Below are 20,972 nucleotides of genomic sequence, written 5' to 3'. Positions count from 1 at the left end.
TCATTATAGTCAGCCGATTCAGAGATATTTTTGATCAGTCAGATAGTTTATAATTGTATTTCTATGATATAGTATAACATTTTTTTAATTTGTGTAATTTTGACTTTGGCAAAATGTTTAGCAAAGTATATGATATTTTTATTATTTTCCATTTTTATTGATTAAATCCTTATTGTAGGTACAATTTTTATAATTCCATTGATCAATTGATTCCTTTAGAAATTGGAGAAAACTGGAGCCAACAGATCGAGTCCCTCGGTACTGGAGTTGGTGGCATAAATATGAATAATAATCATCACAATGGAGTCAAGAGTAAACATATTAGCAGCCTTATTGACAAGTTTACTAATTTTAGGTAATTTTAACCTTAATATTTATTTATAGCATAGTATAATAGAAAGCTTTCTGCAGTTTTTCAGTATGGGTGAAAACCGGTTTTAATCAAGCGGATATAAATCGTTTTCGAAGCCATACTGGATAATAGATTACAATAATAAAATATTGGTTTCTTCTCATTTCCTTTTTAATAAAATGACAATGAATATCTAAACATTCACACTTTATTTTTTTTGTCTCCATAATTGACCTATAGTTATTAAAAACCATAACAATAAGTTTTAGTTACTTGTGTCGCTAGACTCAATAAATAGGGAATAGTCCCTTTCGTGGCGACGCCCCTTCAGGGGCGATTCGTCGTATTTTTAAAATGGCTTTTTATAGGTTATTTTAGGTTAGGTTAGGTTATATTGGGTTAGGTGATTGTCCCATCACAGGGTTAGGCATTTGGCCCCGCAAGGGCTAAAAATAGGTGAAAAGCTACTGTGAAATATACGAAGAATCGCCCCTTAAGGTGCGTTGCCACGAAAGGGACTATACCCGATAAATACAACACTTCATAAAGCTATCCATTGCAGTAAAGACTTAAGGGTTTAATAACATAGGTTAAAATTGCTCTCCTTCTAAAATAGGACTATCCACGAACAAGAGCAAGTGATTCTAAGCATCTTCCAGCATTGACCCATAGTATTCTTTTAGTGAATATACTAGGTTTATGTTTAATATTTGCTTTATCGACTAAAAAGTTAGGTTTCACCATGGTTTTATATGAAAAAAACTTTAAAATGTAAATCAATTTTTAAAGCAATATCATCAAATGCTTTGTTGAATTCAAAGGATAAAATAAAATAACACTGCAGAAAAGCATCAAATGTTGTAAATTGCAAAAGTACATATTAAATTGTTTACAAGTTACCAACCCTTTTTCTAAATATACATTTTTAATCACAATAATATACTTTTGTGTCAAAGCTTTTAAACAACAGTTTGAACTCATCAAAACATTCGATGATATTGCACCAAACAATGCTTAACATTTCAAAGTTTTTTTTTTTCATATAAAACCATGGTAAAACCTCACTTTTTAGTCGATAAAGCAAATATTAAACATAAACTTAGTATATTTACTAAAAAAATACTATGGGTCAATGCTGGAAGATGCTTAGAATCACTTGCTCTTGTTCGTGGATAGTCCTCTTTTATGATATAAAATTACACGAGAAAAACAATAATATATATTTCTTCTAAATGTTACATCATTTATTCAATATATTAACCTTTCTCTAACAGTAATCTAATATTATTTAGTTTCAAAGTTGTTCATTTTTTTCTGTAACTTTTATTTTTATATTTTAGAGAGAAAGAGAACATAGCAAAGTACTCGAATAATTTATTGGTAAGTTTTTAATTTTTTTATGTTTTTTTGTTGTACTTTGTAATACCTACCTAATCTATCTATAAGAATACAGTGATAGGAGCAGATAATAATTTGATATCCAATACAACTAGGTATAAATGCTTGAAAATAAGCAAAAAATTTAGAATTTGGAAGACCTATCTAGTTTTCTTAGTATTATTATCCTATCATATCCTATCATATAAAGTAATAAAGTTTTTATTTCAATAATTCCTGAACTGATTGAATTGTACTTAAAGGGAAGCTTCATACAGAACCTGGAATAGTTTTAGGCTATTTTGTATTTTGATTTAAGCCCTTAGATTAAGGCTATTTTTTGCTTTTTACCCCTTTAAATACAGAATCTCTAAAGTGCTAGGGACGAAGTCGCTATTAGTAATTATAGTATTATTAATTTCTTTAAGCTCCCATTATACCTAGTATGAGCAGGCTCTACTCATGAATTATTCTCCTAAGATTTATAATTTTATTTTCTAAGTTTAATTTCTTATAATGAAAAGTGCACTTGAACTAGAATATATTGTTAAGAACATTGATATGCCATACAACAAATACAATTAGAAATGCGTTCTAGCATCTAAGGAGGAGGACTATATTCATATCTTGTATTGGTGCACATTTATAACAAAAACTCTCAAAGTCGAATTTAAGTGCATAATCACAGCATTCAATAAGTCTTTCTATGGCCCGAATATGCTGTTATGTTATGAGTCAACAATATTGGAGAATCATTTTTAGTTAGTATACCCCCCTCTCATACAATAGTTTTCATGCATAATACTCAGAAATAAAGGAAAGGGTATTAAATTATGCCTAATTATAAATGCACAATCTACAATGCACATAGGAAGTGTATTTTTAAAATATTATGTCTAGAGGAGAAAACTTTTGTAAAAACAAAAAAAATTATAATAATTTTCACCTTTTAAAAAGCCCCTCAGAATCTTTCCTAAATTTTGTCTCTTTCCATCAGATTAATTACCTTCGGAATGACCGACAAAAACTGACTTAAACTTTTGAATTAAGTAGCCACACTTTAACCAGTGTCTTTAGTTTTAATTAAATGACGCTACAGATCTTTGATTCCTGATTCCACATGAACAGAATGAATTATAGAACTAGTGTTTGGACTCATCAGGGTCGAGTTTGTTTGCCGGGGGGGTTGGGATGGGTTGGGAGGGGATGGGATTGGGGGGTTGTGCAACTCCCAATTTTGAATGCAACAGCAAATCTGAGAAGAGGTTCAAGTTAAAACTCAAAGTTTAGGCTCTAAGACTAGGATTTCAATGTCAAGCATGGATTACTAGATGTAGAGGAATGGGCACGTAGCGTTATTTGCCCTGGTTAGCTAGATCAACGCAAATACACCAGCCTTTGAAATTTATTTGCTGTAGCTTTTATTATCTTAGATGGTTAAACTCATGACATTTCTTGTATAATGAACTATAGGTTGTGTTATTTAAAATTTTATACCATATTAAATTAGTTTTAGATTTTTTCAATAATCTTGAGTAAGTTTTTAAAATATGGCTTAAGCAATATACAAAATGATTTTTAAAAATTATCTAAAAATAAATGAGGGGAAGTTCATAGTTATTCTCTTAAATTTTTCCACTAATCATTCTAACAAGGTCTTGTTAAATAACATATTTGACTATATTATAATTTATTTAGTATTGTTTTTAAAATACTTAGGCATAACATATTTCCAAGAGAGAAAATACAAGCTGATATTTATATTTATAGTGGATTTGTTTTTGTAAGAAAATTAGCGGTGAAATTATTTTATTACCTGTGTGTTAAAAAATGTTGGGCATATGCCAAGATTGTGATGGTGTGCATTTAATTCCGGATATTATCACATTTTAAAATTCATCACCCGTAGCATATAAATAATTAGAGGGATGAGGGTTGTTTAACATAATTAGTAAAACAAATAAGAGGCGCTTTTGTGCTGATGTATTAATTTTGGTTTTGTATGATTTTTGAATAATATATAAACATTTGCGGAGAAATATGCACACCGAGTGTGAGCTGAGATCACACAGTCAGGGTATAAGGGACACTTGATCACAAAATATTTTTTATTAAAAAATCTAATGTATAATCTAATTTATAGATGTTGCCATACTTGTTTGTTTTTTACGATACAAGGTACAAAACGTCATGGGTTTTAAAAATCAAGAATTCTTATTTTCTTTTATTTTGGATAATTGTTCCGATCTATTCAAATTTAAAATTATTTTTTCATAAAACTTAATTTTATCCACAAATTCTCTAATTCTTGAATTTGCCGGGGGCATAAAGTTTTGGGTGTGATCTACTCTACTGCATCTATAAAAATAGGGATAGGATAATATAACATGAAATCAACTCCTTCTAATCGATGTAATGTTACTTGGATGTTGCACCAAATATTTATGTACTCTGATGTAATAATACTCGCAGCTGGCTAAAATAATGATACCTCCATCCACCCCCTTTACCCTATCTCCTCCTTCTGGATGAACGATTGACCAATAATTAAGGTCCATACCTATCCTTTTTACATTCTCCTTAATTGGTAAACCATAAAATTCTAACTTGTTTGGCTTGATAAATTTAGGGAATATTTGATTATCTTCGTTACAACTACATATCTCTGAATCACTGGCTGCAACAAGCTCAGACCTTCCACATTTAGTAAAACAGCTAGCAAGATGTTGCAAATATTTTTCAATTTTTTACTTCCCTTGTTATCAGGGACAAAAGGATTAATTTTTGGTCCTTTTTTCATTTTCCTGTCGATTTGAGAGATACTTGATTGAAATCTGCATTCCCTAGTGCCAAAAAAGTATTTTATGTTAGATTGTAAAGTAAACTAACATAAAAATTGCAGATGAAAAAAAAGCTGTTGTAATCAGGGATAAGGGATGGGAAACCTGACCGAAAATTAGGTCTCAGCCTCCTTTTAAAAGTGATGGGGCAACTTTTCTTTTTTGCCTATAAAATCAACTCATTTCCCCCAGTTCCTCATTTGCTGTAGGCCAATATCCAATAGCCTGAAACTTGCTTTTAGCATTAACCAATTAATTAATAACAAACGCGTCCCCCAGTTCATTATTGGCTAAATTAATTCAACCAAACATAAATTTCTGCTATTAGAAAGACAACAATGGAAACTTTCTGCTATTAGAATGACAACAATATATATAAAGTTCAATCACATCAACTTATTATTAAATTTACACATTAATAAATGTCCATATAGCAAAACATAAATTGAGAGATCGTTTTTTGAAGACTGAGTAGGATTCAACATTTTATACTTTAGAACAATGTGAAAAACTCATGTCTTTAGACAATTTAAAAGTTACATTTCATGTGGAATTGATAACCCATCTAAATGATCACAAATACAAAACTAGTTCAATATGTAAATAAAAGTGTACTGTGTTTTGTTAAAAAAAAAATTTCATTAATTTTGGTAAAAATTATTGCACACTTAATTGAACTTTTCTGTTAATATTTAACGTAAAATAAATTTTTTTTTTAAATTCTTAATTTATATGTTTGCTATGGAACAATTAGTTGATAGAATGTTACCCATGTACTTATTCAATTCTACTTAATTTATTTATTAAAGCTAGGGAGCTAAAGCGGTGTTTATTTCTATATACAAATTTTGGGGTGAAGTAGATCCCCCCTTAAAATGTTTGAAAATAAATCAGATTTAACCATCTCAAAAAAAACTTTTTTTTAAATGGGGGGGGGGCGGGGGGGGGGGGGTTGGCGAAGTAATAACGGGATTCTACTTAAAGCCACTAACATATTGGTTCTTTGAAAAGTTTTTATTATATTTTATGATAGGTGAAATCAACTACCTGAATTCTATTCTATACTTTTTTTCTTTGCATTCATATAATAGCTATTTCATCATTGTTCATAGTTTTCAAATCTAACTACTGCGTCATCCCGAAACTAGTTTTTTAGGCCTAGTTGGAAAATAGGCCTGGAATAATATTTTCTTACGTTTCCCATCCCTTATCCCTGGTTGTAATTATAAATCTCATTCAAGTATTCAATACTTTAATCTTTGATTACAAACTTAATCTCTTAATTTTATTATTTTACTTACTTTAATTTTCCAGTTTTTGTTGATTCAATTATTAAAGGCCCAAAAAGATATCTCCTTCTCCCTAAAAAGCTGAATAATTTGAAACTTTAAAATTGAAATATCATTTTAGAAAATTAAGATTTGAATTAGTTGCAGGGTTGATTATGTAAGTTTTGTGTGAGTATGTGTTTGAGTGTCAGGTGATCACACTCACAATTTGTAAAATTCACAATTACAATTTTTGAGATGTTCAGTTATAATAATCTGCATTGATAGCCTTATAAAAACGAAATCTAATGTAATTAAGCCACGAATTTTTATCATAGAAAAAAATGTATTAGAAAATTTCTTTGATGTATAAGTATGATTTTTATGTTTTTCAATTCAATTGTCTTTATCATGGATATCCTATTATATAAAGTAGTAAGCGTTTTTGTCTGTCCCGAAGGATCTCGCTAACCGCTGAACCGATATTGTTCTCCTTTACAGTGAAGCTTCTTATAGGTCCTGGGAAGGTTTTAACCTATTTTTTGGGTGGGTGTCTTCACCCCCCTCCCCCCCTTCAAAAAAAATATTTTTTTTACCTATTCTTTTGAGATTTAAAATGGGATGAGGTCGAATTTTTCCCCTCCTACCTGAAGTGCCCCTAGAGGCTTCTAGGGGCGTAGCCGCTAGTGAGGTGATAAGACAATAGACGATTAATTGATGTACATCTCCAATTACAAAAACAAAATAACCACTTTTGTAGATGAAAACTATTGGTGGAAAAGTTTGAAAACTTAATGTTGAATCAATCCTGTTTTAAGCAAAGTAATGAGAGATTATGTTTATGAACTTTGGAGACCAGAGGTGAATTCTTAAAAAAACACTTTTGCCTCTCTAAAATCAGTTTGCCTCTCACTAAAATTTTAGCGAGGCAAAATTATCCCCTCTAAATTTTTAGCAAGCCTCACTGATTTTAGTGAGGCAATTTTTTTTAAGAATTCACCTCAGTATTATTCACACACAAATGACACCTCCCTCTAAGGTCCTTATCCTTTCTGTTGCTTTTTTTAAAGTAAAGAAGACAGTAAATTGTAGTTGTGTTAATCCTTTGTATGGTCCCAGATGTTTGGTGTGTATGAAGAGAAGACTTGAAACTTGGAATATAAATTACTCCAAAACTAAATCTTTTCTTCTTCCGTTCTATACAGGGTTCCAAGGATAGGTCAATTAAAAATAACTATTAAAGTGAGTATTAAAGTAATTAAATGCTTTTTTTATACAATTATACTTATCTCAGTTAATCATGAAGGTTGGTTGTTGTACATGGATAGCAATTTAACTCAAAAGCATGATATTTCTGAATTAGGAATAATTGAGAAAAATATCTAAATTATTATTCTTGACTGTCAAAATCCCCATTTTCCGTTATTTGTTACTATTTAGAAAACTAGCGGCTACGCGGGGGAGGGGGGAATTTTTTTGGGGGTAGGGGGTAGGGTGCCTCCCCCATTTTTAATTTTGGTTAAAAGAATAAAATTGAAAAAAGCATTTTTTTTGATGGGAGGGGAAAATTTTTTTTCAAGGGGCGAATTCTCGAAGGGTTTTGATTCCCCTAAAAAAAACTTATAAACCTTCCCGGGACCTATGAGAAGCTACCCTGTTAAGGAGAACCCGATCGGTTCAGCGGTTAGCGAGATCCTTCGTTACAAACAAACAAACAAAGAAACAGACAGACAGAAAGACAGACAGACATCGTTCTACTTTGTATTATAGATATTTTGAATAAATAATATACCAAACATTGTCACCTCACAGTTTCTCTTGTATTGGAATAATCTTCATCCCTGTATTTTGAACTTGAAAAGGATTTATTTCACGGCTTCTTTCTGATCTGTGATACCTTTCATATTCGCATTCAGGTCCTTTCATTTTATACATACAACCAGGGATAAGGGATAGAACAATGAAAGGTAAAATGACCCCCCAGTCTCAAATAAAATTTCTTTTTTGGTATATTTTAATTTTTGGTTAAAAATTTGGGAATAGTTATTTCTCGCATCGTATTATAAACAGCTTTCCGCGGATATAGAAAGTACAATTATAAGATTAAAACCAGTTTTTTAGCCCTGAGGTGCCGAAGGCACGGGCTAAAAAACTGGTTCTAATCTTATGATTGTACATTTCTATATTCGTAGAAAACTGGATATAATACGATGCTAGACATAGTTTTTTCGTATGGATGAGAACCGGTTCCTATCCACAGGATTCGAATGAATACGAGAAAATGCTTTTTTAACCTCTCGCAGCAACAGTGCGCTCATAATTCAATTTCAATCAACAAATGGCAGAATCTAGTTTTTCAGTGAAGATTCATTTTAGTCCATTTTCCTATCTCTTTCTGATATACTACACACATAAACAGGATACTTTACAATTCAATTAAACTTTTTAATTATTTATTTAACAAGGATGACAACATCTATAAAAGCGAAGCTCTGAAACGGTAAGACAAACGAACATTAACATTAATAGAGTGTCATAACTGAAAAATCTGAACATAAATGTATAAATGTTGAATTTAAAATTGTAAGTAAATTTGTTGAAAAACTGCTTGATACAGGATAATGTTTATGGACATACTTACATTTTTAGGACTTGATTATAGAGTTGCTTCGCTTAGACTATTGTTCTTTTTTGTCCCAGGAATCAATATACCAAAAATCTCAAATTTTCAAAAATATTTTCATTATTAACCTGAATTGTAAGTAAAGGATAATAATTTGAGCAAAGGAAAAGAAATTTACTCCCTAAAAACCTACTCCCAAATATACTAGGTATAATTTCAGGTCTTGTTTATAATCAATCATAATACTTTTATTTTACATCAATTATAATATTTCTTAAAAACTGTATGAATTTTTTTTCTTACAGTAGTTATTGCTTGCAGAAACCGAGACATTTATTCATTGATGTTATGCTGTTTAAATTGGTTTAAACTGTAAGATTATGAAAAATGAAGAATGGGCTGGTATCATATTTTTAGTGCTATTTCATTAATTAAGGTTTATTAGAAAGATATTTTGAGTTAGTTTTTGTCATTTGCACTCTGATAAGTTTGGGCTCTACTCTTAGCTTCCTATAAAATGTCTTTGTTTGTGGACCCCTTAATTTTTATTTTCATCCATATTTTATTATTCCTCACTTGTCCACTACAATATAATCAAAATGAATGGATTTATTATTACTTGGATGTACACCAAATTTTCATGTTCTCTTAAATTTAAACTCACAGCGTGCTAAAATAATGATAACCCCCATTAACCCCTTTACCCCATCCCCTTCCCTCTTATTGTATGAATGAGCTGACCAATAAATGAGTTTCATGTTAGCAACCTAAATTGATAGTTTTTCTCCTGTCATAATATGCATGCGTATTCCATATCCATTTCCAAATGATTAAAATTGATGAATATATATTCTCATCCCTGAAAGTTGGGAATATATTGTATTGTGAGCAGCCATTATTGACAGCTGATGAATGAAGATTGTCTGCTGTACAATAACATTGCCGGCCTCACCTTGCTAAACCATGTTTGTTATACACCTCTCAGGGATACCCTGATAGGCAAATGGGAAAAAAAGTTTTGTCTTATTTGAATATGTTTTTGCCTATGCTAGAAATATAAAGAAAATTAATGAAAGTAAAGTGAAAATAATTTTATTCTATTTACTTATCCCCAAGTATAGAGGTATAATGTGTACTGAGAGAAAGGGAAGGTACAGTTAGGAAATGACCATGGAGTATAATTTTTAATCAAAAAAAGATTTAATTAACAGTTTAAACCTAAACATTCTGATTTTAAATGCTAAAACTCCTGACCTAATTTTAAGAAATGGTTGTTTTTTTTGTTAGGTTTTTAATATGACTTTTTATGAATATGTTATTTTCTATTCACTATATTCATTAATATTTTTTACTAAGTACCAATTAACTTGTTAAATTTTTATGGAACATTAATAATATTTGCCTCTATTTTAAACTTTTTATGATTCTTATCCTCTTTTTCTGGAAAGATTGAGAAAAAGGTCAAGCTGTTACATTACTTTTACATTGAATATAGATATCATTATTATTAGCAAATATTAAGTAGGATGTCCTTTTTTATGCCTTTCTGAGGAAAGGTAACTAGTTTTCACTTCTTCCACCAGTAGGGCTTTAAGAATGATTCTTTCAGTTTTAAAATCGTCTTACTGAGCTTAATAAATCTAGGAAACTATGGAGTCCGCAGCCCATCATTCGTAGGGCTAGAAGAAAAGTTCTCTTTTTTTGATTAGTTTTTATTAATATTGAAGTGATTTTAGAGGGCAATGTAATTTCTATTTGTTAATCTTTAAGTAGTAATCTTTTTTTTCATTTCAAAAAGGTACCAATTTTTATGAAAACTATTCTTGTAAAAAAAATTTCTGAGGCTTTTGTTTTTTTACTTTAGTTGCTTAATGCTTTTCCCAAATTAAACTGGATTTTGGTACACTATTTCCGTTGTATTATTTACTTTTATTCAGTTAAAATTACTCTTAAACTTTAGTTTACTATTACAATTAATCTAATTCTGTTAAACTTATTTAATCGAATAACTTACACACATGTATTTGTACTTATTTGTTTCTCTGACTTGGAGAGCGTAATTAGAAAATGTTAGATAGGGGGTAAAAGAATGACTTAGTCTTGAAATCAATAAGACTATTATTATGTCTTTCTCTATTTCAGTAGAATCTAATCTCACCTTATATTTTATTAAGACGATATTATACATAATGGATCAAGAAACTTACATAATAACATAACTGTTTTAAAAGTCTACTTTAAACGACACATTTACTACTTTAAAAACACTAGCGGTTACGCCCTTAGAGGCCTCTAGTGACACTTTAAACGTATTTTTTTTATTTCGTGTCTATATTGCGTATAAGTCTCTTGAATTTTTTTTTAAATTTGGTTTTTGTGTGATTTCTCTTAGGATAGTTATAAACCTTCCCGGGTTTATTAGAAGCTACCCAGTTAAGGAGAACCCAATCATTCAGCGGTTAACTAGATCCTTCGGTACAGACAAACAGATATCCTGTTACTTAATTATAAGGATTTACAATTTAAATCAATTAGGGGATTTCTTTCAAAGTCAAGAAAATTTACTTTTTATTGACATTTAATTTTTCAACTCTAAAATGGATAATATTTATATTTATTTAGATGATTTATATATCTTGCAAAAGAATAACCTTTCCTGACATTTGAGTTTAATCTATCATTACAAAGCATCTTTATTTTAATTTAAAACATTGAACCTTAGCCCTACTCATACTAAATATACTAATTAGGCCCTTGTATTTGGCCTGGTCAATCTATTAGTATTTCTAGACTCTCGGGGGGGATATCAACTTAATAAACTTGCTCCTTTAACTGGTGTGACGAGACATAACAATACATAAGTAACAATTTCTACAGTTGTTAAGCTCTATAAAGTAACATGATGTTTTATACCTGTAGTTGCTGCTCTTCTGCTGTTATATTTTTGCTTCTCATTAACATCAGGGTCTCTCTATTTCTTAAGTGAGAAACAGAAGTTAAATACATAGGGATATTCACAGGCATTAAGGGATGGGGAAATGGAAGATAAAAAAACTCCTTGTATATTCAGGCTAAGGATAGTTCTGTTTTTGTATTCAACAAAATTAGAAGTTTTGAATTTTATTTTAGGGTGGAGAGATTCATGTATCTTAAAAAGTCCTTTCCCTCTATCCCTGAGATATATCCTGCACTTTAACTTTTATACACATGAATTAAATAAGGGAAAGAGAAAAGGGTTGAGAATTAGGCAGGATTTGAAAAGCCGGCTTATTGTATATGTATCTATGTATTGTGAATATATGTACATATATGCAGATTTACATTAGAGCTATTAATACTACTAAAAATTTAAGATTATTAAAACATAAACCATAGTGTTTCTTAAATTTTATTCAACTAGAATACTACTTTGATGGTTGTTGTTTTTATGGTTAATTATTGAAATTTATCAACTGACTCTTATTTTATAGACTAGTTTATTATTGATCGTACTCAAAATCTTAAATATAATAATGTTTTTTTAAATTATATTTATTGAAGTCAGGGTTTGAGTAAATGTTTCTCAATGATTATCTTTTCTTTTTGTTTACATCTTAATTTTATACCTATTATAAATATGCTACAAATGAATGTCTCTCTTTCTATTGTTATCTCTAAGAAAAGAATTCTTAGCCACAGACAAATACAAATATTTCCATGCAGAAAGACGGGCTAATTCACAGACAGACACCGCACAGAAAGATCTGGGGAAAACTCTTTACGCTAATATTAGCTTTCTATTAAACATTTTAGTGGGTGCAACATTTTAGTTTCAACCTGTTGCATTCTAAGTTTATTTGTGTCTTTTTATATTTTATTTTGATATTAAAACAGTGTTTTTGTTAAAGTATTGACTGTGGTATAAAGTGATATGTTTGGAACATTAAACAATGCCTCAAACGGTGACCCTATTAGCCATCATCAAAGGTCTAGGCTTGCAGCCGGCGTGTCCAGCCCAATACTAAACTTGTACTTCTTATAACTCTTTATTTCTACATGTTTTGTTACTCAAATGTTTTAAATTTTATTCAAATCTCAAGAATTCATGTTACTTTCTATTATCCTAATTTCGCCTTGATAAAAAGTGCAAAATAAGCAAATCTTTGTCTGCTATGGCCATTTTTTTTTGAAAGCTAGTTTAGTCTTAATTTAAAATCATTACAAAGAGCATGCCTAGACCTTTGTTATGTTATAAAGTCGTAATGTGTTTACCAAACTTCTAAGAAGTCCTGCACGAATCAAAGCATTTCTGCAGTCAGATGCTGCTAAAGGAGGCCTTAAACGTGGCCCTGCCCAACAAACCCCGACCAATCAACGCCGTGGCGCTGCTCAAACGCCACTACAACCTAGACGAGGAGGTTCCACCCAGTCCACACCACAACAAACCAAACGTGAATCTGCACCTGTCCTGCAAACGCCCAAATTACCACCCAAACAAAATTCTGCGCAACAAACGCCAATCCTATCTAGACCTGTATCTGCTCAACAAACGCCGCAACTACTAAGGCCTTTGCCTGCCCAACCAACCCCACTGTCAGAAAGACGTTACCAAGAAACTCCACAACAAGAACGACGTTTTCAAGAGCGAACACCTTTGCAGAGCAGACGTTCATCATTCCAGCTAACGCCTCAACAAATTAGACGTGCCTCAGCACCACAAACGCCGCAAGAAATCCGACGGACACCCCTTCACACTCCACAACAGACTCCACAATCACAGCGACATTTCCAACCATTGGCGCCGCCTATTTCAACAGGTTGGTCACGCTCGCCAAGTCCGGAGCCACTTGCCATCTGGGAATCATCTGTGACAGTAGTTAATTCAGTGTATGAAGTTGCTCCTCCCATACAAAAATTTATACCCCCTGCGCCCCCGCCCCCTCCGATGCAAATGCAGCCGCCTGTTTTTGGAGGATTACCTCCTCAAGGAATAGTATATTTATTGTTGTTGATTTTACATTCATTTTCTGCCTGTACATAAAAAAAAACATTTTAATTGATAAAGAAAAATGTATCATATAAAACAAAACCTAATATAAGATCTTTTTAAAAGCTGAATATTTATCAAATTTAGTAATATTAATGTTTTAACTCATTAAGGACTTGACTTCATTCCATGGTTTTTTATAGATTGTGATTGTCTAAAACAATGCTTTAATTTTTGTAATTACTGATTTACACTTTTAAAACAACAATATATATTCTTAAGCTCCTGGTTCAATGAGATCAGACCCACAGACAACTCCAAGAACAAGATACCGCCATAGTTATTTTCATGGCGGCACCGCCAGTAGCATGGGTTCTGGCACCAGCCTACCAACAAGCTTTATGCATCCAAATCTTGCTACAACGCCCCAACAACAGTTTCATCATTCTCAGCAACAGCTTGCTCACAGTTATGGCGCTCCTTCCATATTCTATGGTTCACAATACATGCAGTTTCAGCAACAACAATATTTGTCAGGATCCCCTCATGCTATGAGTGTGTATCAAGTGCAGCAGCAACAATGTGTTCCAATGAGACATCTAAAATCAATGTCTGTGTCACCAAGTGTGAGACAGAGACGTGCTCATTCAGCAAGAATTTCAACAAGGTCAAGTTCTAGAATGTCTTTGCAAACACCTTCATCAATAAGATCATCATTCTTGGCGCCACCTCCAGCTCTTTCACATTCTGATTGGGGTGCCAGCTCTACAACTGGCCACAACACAGATTTTCACACAGCAGCAGGGTCATCTCAGTGGGCTCAATCAGAGGAAGCATCCTCTCAATGGTTACCATCAGAGAATGCCAGTGATTCACAATGGGATAATTTATCTTCCTGTACATTAAGAGAGGAACATATTAATGATAATGATGATAACACCTGGGAAGATGAACTTTCTTCAGCACATACTATGATTGAAAGTTCCCATCTTGATACTTTATCTGGAGTACCAACAATTGTAGAAACTAACTCCCAATGGGATGCTGTTACAAACTCCCAGTGGGATGATGTTAGTGTGTCAACTATGCACAGATTGTCGTCAAACTTTGATGATGAAGCTTCTTCTGAACATTTCAACACTCATTCCGAGTCTACTAGTGATTATACTGATGATGAGCTAAGTCAGGTTCTGGATAAACAGTTTGTATTATAATAACATTATTAATATTTATATAGATGGTTTGTTGTGTTATATTACAATAAATAATTTATTAGTAGAACAATATTTTAAGGAAACAAAAGTTATATTTTTGCGCTTTTAGGCTATCATCAGCACATGCTTCAGCAATCTCAATCAATTCCACATTTTCATTTCCATATTTATCTTTTCTTTAACATAGTATTACATATTAACTTGGTATTTGTTTTAGGAGGACAGAGATCGAGACCCACCAATAAAAGCTCCACTACGACGCAAGCATAGCTTCAGCTCCATAGAGAGGCCAACCTCCAGGTCTTCCAGCAGTGGCACTATCTCCAGGTACAAAAAAATATATGGCAAAATGTTTTAATTCTAGTGTTAAATTGTGAGAAGGAATACAAAATTTAAACATAGGTAACATAATTAAATCAAAAATTTAATAATGGTTTTTGTTATCTTTAATTTCTATATTATGTATTTAAATATTTGATTCATATGATCAAGTAAATAATTTTTCAGGCCAAGCTCTAGAGTACAGGGAACTCTTATCCAAGATGCTGAACAGGTATAAGAGATACTTTTTATAAATACTAGCGGCTTCGCCCCTAGCCTCTAGGGGATTTGCCCAAAGAGGTTTTATCAAACTAATTTTTCGTGTTTTAGATTTTTTTTTTTTTTGGGGGGGGGGTATTTTTCATTTTGGGGTGGTTAGGGGTGTCCCCCCCCCCCTCCCCCCCAAAAAAATAGTTATAAACCTTCCTGGGACCTATGAGAAGCTACCCTGTAAAGGAGAACCTGATCGGTTCAGCGGTTAGCGAGATCCTTTGCTACAAACAAACAGACAGACAACAAACATCGTTCTATATTATAGATATTTCTGTTACCTACTAATTTTCAAAATATTTTGTCTATTTTTCTGTTTACAGTTATACTGAAAATGGAATGGAGAAAAAGGTTTATGTCTGAAATTTCTTTAGAAATTTAACTTACAACTCATTCTCATTTGTTTTGCCCGTCTGTATGTAATGCCGTCCTTGTTATTTCAAATATGATTTTATATTTATAAGCTTTTTTTATTCGCTTATGTTACTTTTTTACCAAGAGTTTAAATACGTAATTGTCCTAAAATGCTAGGATTCGAACAAGAACAGCCTGAGTTCCGACAGTTTCAGCTGGAACCCCAACTCCAGTAGAAAGAAAGATGTCTACTCCAAAGGAAGAAAATCTCCAAGTCCAAAGTATCATTCCACCGCTTCGGTTAATAATAGCAGGTATTGTAATTTAATTTCTCGTATTCATTCGAATCCGGTGGATAGGAACCGGTTCTCATCCATACGAAAAAACTATATCTAGCATCGTATTATATCCAGCTTTCTACAAATATAAAAATGTACAATAATAAGATTAAAACCAGTTTTTTTAGCCCGTACCTTCGGCACCTCGGGGCTAAAAAACTGGTTTTAATCTTATAATTGTACATTCTATATCCGCGGAAAGACATTTATAATACGATGCGAGAAATAACTATTATAGAATAGGTACATAACAACAATTACGTACCTACATAAATATATTCTTTAAAAGCTAAAGTTAAAAGGCAGTTATAGCTTAGGGTGTTTGTAGGAAGAAAGGGGACAATGTCAATTCAATTAATTGTACCTACAATCCTTTCCCCCCAAAAAAATTACCTAATGGGAACAATTTGACACAGGAGACTTTTGAGACAACATGGTATTTTTCGATCATTTTCCCTGACAGAAATATTAATCACAAAAATGAGCGATTTTTGAATTCCACTTTTTTTTAGCTCTAGTGGGAGTAGTGGGTACAACTTTGGGGCGCCACCACAGCCCCAGCCTCGTCTACATCACAATTCTGGCAATGTTGGTGGTGGTGGTGTTGCCAACCCCCGCAGGGTTTCTGACCATACCAACAGTTGGGAGCGGAGGATCAGTGCTAACAGCACTAGCAGCTCAGACAGGTTAATTTTTTTTTGATAATAGTTTTTAATGATTTACTTCATAACTTCATAATTTTATGATACAAGATCATTAGCATGCTATTAAAAACTTCATAAATAATGACTCAAAAAATATTTCAATGTTTCTCTCTTCACTAATGTTGCGATATATAGCAGATATCATAAAACCATTTTAATATTAACTAACTGAAAGTCTGTTAGGTAGCCATTACATTGAAGGTCTTTTCTGTTAAATGATTTGCGCGCATCTTAAACAGCAATAAAATAACCAATGTTAATTTATATGGATTTTTATTTAACATTAAAATTACATCACTAAATATCGAATGTCGTGTCTGAATGAAATTTAAACTTTAGGAAATACCAGTCAGCAGTGTATGAGGAGAGAGAGAAGAGTCCTACAAGTACAGAAACTGATTCTACCCTGGGCTTTGGAAGATCTTGGGATGAAATTTCAAAGTAAGTCAAGGAAAAGAAGAGACAAATAAAAGATAAACAAATTCCAAATTCCATTCCCATTCCGTTTTTTTTCTAAAGCTTTAATCTGATAGGTATTTAATGTAATCATTATTCCCAAAACATTCTATACAAAATTCAAATGTTTTTGTTGTCCTTTCAATAACAAATTCTTTGATGAAAGTAAAAACTAAACAGTAAACAATAAACATGCCAATGAAATTGCAATCAATAATAAAACTTATTCTCCTTTAAAGTGCAATTTAACCCCGATAATCTTTATGAGCCTGAATACTGGGATAGTTAAAAAGAAAAAGAAAAGATATACACCAGGGATCTAAAGGGATAAGACAAAGGCCGAAAAATTGATGAACATACCCATTGATGATACACAAAATAACCCCTTTTGTAGATTACAATTGATGATTGTAAAGCCAACCAATAAATAAAAGTTATTATAAAAATTTAAGGACTAGTAAAAAAACAGCCTAAAATCCGCTACTTCCAGATATACACCCCAAACATTATTGAACTCTCCAAAAACAATAGATCGTTTTTTAGTTAAAACTTTGTTATATTATATTCATTTGATCAAAAGAAGGCTCTTGAAAACGGAACATTAGACAGTGTAAATTCTTGCTTATTTTTATTAACACGAAATATTTATCTTTCCATATGATAAATTGTATGTTTCTTATGAAATATTATTCAGAAAACACTTTGAAATATTATACCTAATCAAACGATTCATGTAAAATTATAACAAAATTAGTGTCATAAAAAAATCACATTTACTTTTTTTTAAAAACTACAAATATTAAAACAATGTCTTTTCATTGCCAGAATGAATGTATGTTACCTGTTACTTCACGAGAGTATGTTTGTGTCCTACATATTTTAGTGCAGCAAAATGCCAATGCAAATGAGTTCTTTACAATTTTTTAAATGCACCATTTTCACATTGATTGAAAGTTTTTTCTTGAATGATGCTTGTCATAAACATTGCAATTTTATACAACATATTCAAAATGGGGTCGCGACAAGTTAACTTTTCTCACCAGAGAAAATAACCTGCATTTTATTTTTGGTGTACTTTTTGTTGATGATAATATCCATAAAAGTAAAACTCAACAAATCTGTCGCAAAACTGTTTAAAATTTTGGACGAACTTTCATTTTAGACAAGATAATGGTGTTTAGTCTCCTAGAATTCATAACTTAAAAAGTAGGTTTAGTATGTTTAAAATAGCTTGTATAGAATTGGTACCAATTTTTTTTTCAAATGGATGTTCGGACTTTTGGTGATGATTAAAAAAAAACTTATGTAAAAATCATACCTATAAAGTTTTAAATGATCAAAACATGCCTAAATTAACGATCAGACCTTCGGTACGGAAGGACGCGTATAAAGTCAAACCAACTTCAAACACGTAATTATAATTGAATATTTTTTTATCTAGGGTAACAGGATACAGCACAGTTGAATTCAAGAACGGCTCTGCTGCTTTTCCCCGTGAAGCCTCGCAGAACTCCGGCGGATATAACAGAAACAGTTCCCATGCCTCCGAGGAGGGGAGGATGCCAAAGAATAAGAGTTACAGTGAGATTATTAAGAATATGATTGCCAAAGATGATGACCATACTTTGTCACACAGGTAGAGTTTATTCCACACTTCAGGGATGGACTAATGGCCACTTTATTTAATTTGGACGGACTATTGGCCCAAAAGGGGTTCTTGGCATCCTTTATGTCACATATCTTAGAAAGCAAGGAACTCCTATGAATATTATATTGAGAAAGTGTTACTTCTCAAAAAAGATTTTTATGTTCTGAATTACCAAAAAAAATCACCCCCTTTTGTTCAACCGGCCTACCCCTTTTTCACCCCCACTTTGCTCTAAAAATGAGCTTAATACCAAATTGTTTGATAAAAATTAAAAACATCAGTTTCCTTAACCTTTCTTTGTCAATATTTCAAATGAAATACTGCGTTTCGACAATTTATATTTTACTCACATGATACTAGCCAACAAAGACGATTCTCTAAAGACAAGAGCATAAATGGATATAATTGTACTCATGTAGAATATACGTGGATATTATGACAGGGGAAAAATTGTCGTCAATTTAGGTTGCTAACATGAAACTCGTTTATGGGTCAATTCTTTAATTCAGTAGGGATGGGTTAAAGAGGGTGGATAGATGGTGTCGTTATTTTAGCCCGCTGCGATTTTCATTTTATTAGAGATGATGAATATCTGTGGCAAGATCCAAGTAATAATATATCCATTATAGCATGTAAGTTTTCTAAAAGTTGTATTTTTTCTTGTAGAAATGATGCTAGTTCCAGACTGGATGATACCAGCGAAATTAGTCTTGACTTCCAAGATACACGTAAGCATATTTTTCATTAATTACGGTTAAATTTTTATATTGTATATTTCTTTAGGGCTCTGCAGCTGCGCTTAATCCTCAAATTTAATCCTGCTTGTGTGCAAATAAGAAGAAATTATAAAGATGGATCGTCTGTATAGGAACAGATTTTAACAACCAGATTATAAAAAGACTGTTTTAATAAGATTTACACGCGGCTTACGCGCGGCTGCCGAGTCCTGAATTTCGGTATCATAACTTAAGATTTTGTTTTCTGTCAGTGTCTTCTTTAATTGTACATTAAGGATGACAATATCGACAGAAAATTGTGGATGGACAAAGTGAGTTATAGAACAGATGCTTAATTGTAATAAAAGGAAAGGGATACCTAAATATCGTAAATAATATAAATTCGCGAAACCCTTAGATCTTTATAAATATCTACGTCTTTTATATGACAGACAAAGTAATTTATATGCTTATTGTTGAATGCTCTTTGGTGAGAGATTAGAAAATCAAGTCTACCTTAAGTAACAGCCCAGAAAATTAAATTTCACCCATAGCATTACGGACCTTTTTTTTAAGAAGCAAGATAATTTTTTTCTTGGGGTGACTAGACTTCGCTTGGGAGGGTTGAAATTCCCTCCTTCAAAATAGTTATAAACCATTCATAGACTTATAGAAAGCTTCACAGTAAAGGAAAACCATATAAATTAAGCAGTTAGCGAGATCCTTTGGTACTAAAAGACTGATAGATATCCAGATACTTTTATTTAAGGATTATGTTCTACTCGTTAGTGCATGAGTAAGAACTATTAAACAGATATGCTAAGAATACGACATTCAAAATTTTGTTGTTAAACAATGATTTACACAAATAAAAAAAATGTAAAAATACCACTGACCCTGCAAAGTACAACAATTCTACCAAATCCAAAATGAAAATTTATTTTATTATCCATATAAATTCAAAACGACGTGTATGTAAGTTTTAACTATTCGATATAAATCCTTTTTATGTGTAGTTTGGGTATAATATAACTTTACCTTCAATCTCCCCCCCCCCCCCCTCCTCTCATCTCCTACAGTTACCTACCACTAGCGAATAATAGAATTTCATTTCCTTTCAATTTGATCTTATAGAATTTCTTTCAATGCGTTTTGTGTTAGTTGAACTGTATATGTAATCGATAAAATGGGAAAAGGTCAATGTTTCATATTTTATATGTATTGCTGGATTTAAAAAAAAACATTCAAAATTATAAAAGCTTTTAGAATTCTTTTTTATGCTGTTAAACTATAAAAAGTTACGTTGACCTAATTAAAAAAAAATTCCATAAATGTTCTTAACACTCCAATAAAGATCTACAATAACTAAATTACAATTTTTGTATTGATTTGATTGTTTGACTAAAACAAAGCATTTGATGACTAACTTTTGACCTTTTTTGAGATTACTAAGGTTAAGTAAGAATTTATCTTTAGTTGTAGAGCTTCACTATAACTACCGTATGTCCATTCTATTGACAGTTGC

The 20,972-nt window shown here is 31.8% G+C and overlaps 2 protein-coding genes across 2 annotated transcripts in view; both read left to right on the top strand.

Moving 5' to 3' along the window:
• Positions 1 to 20,972, top strand: part of CYLD (ubiquitin carboxyl-terminal hydrolase CYLD) — an 82,880-nt gene that overhangs the window by 11,648 nt on the left and 50,260 nt on the right. The window contains exons 8-16 of the mRNA XM_080175669.1: positions 220 to 355; positions 1,693 to 1,732; positions 14,858 to 14,967; positions 15,148 to 15,193; positions 15,763 to 15,899; positions 16,436 to 16,609; positions 16,967 to 17,068; positions 18,525 to 18,719; positions 19,398 to 19,459. Of these exons, the coding sequence (XP_080031795.1) occupies positions 220 to 355; positions 1,693 to 1,732; positions 14,858 to 14,967; positions 15,148 to 15,193; positions 15,763 to 15,899; positions 16,436 to 16,609; positions 16,967 to 17,068; positions 18,525 to 18,719; positions 19,398 to 19,459 (1,002 nt within the window). The remainder of the gene's footprint in view (positions 1 to 219; positions 356 to 1,692; positions 1,733 to 14,857; positions 14,968 to 15,147; positions 15,194 to 15,762; positions 15,900 to 16,435; positions 16,610 to 16,966; positions 17,069 to 18,524; positions 18,720 to 19,397; positions 19,460 to 20,972) is intronic.
• LOC145318090 (uncharacterized) lies at positions 12,248 to 13,480 on the top strand. Its single transcript, XM_080159468.1, has 2 exons — positions 12,248 to 12,426; positions 12,697 to 13,480. Exons 1-2 carry the CDS (start codon positions 12,371 to 12,373, stop codon positions 13,478 to 13,480), a joined length of 840 nt encoding a protein of 279 aa, XP_080015594.1. The 5' UTR covers positions 12,248 to 12,370.

Source organism: Acartia tonsa, chromosome 1, assembly GCF_053477335.1.
Source record: "Acartia tonsa isolate MP-2025a chromosome 1, ASM5347733v1, whole genome shotgun sequence".
Lineage (NCBI taxonomy): Eukaryota > Metazoa > Arthropoda > Copepoda > Calanoida > Acartiidae > Acartia > Acartia tonsa.
This window is presented reverse-complemented; position numbering and strand designations above follow the sequence as displayed.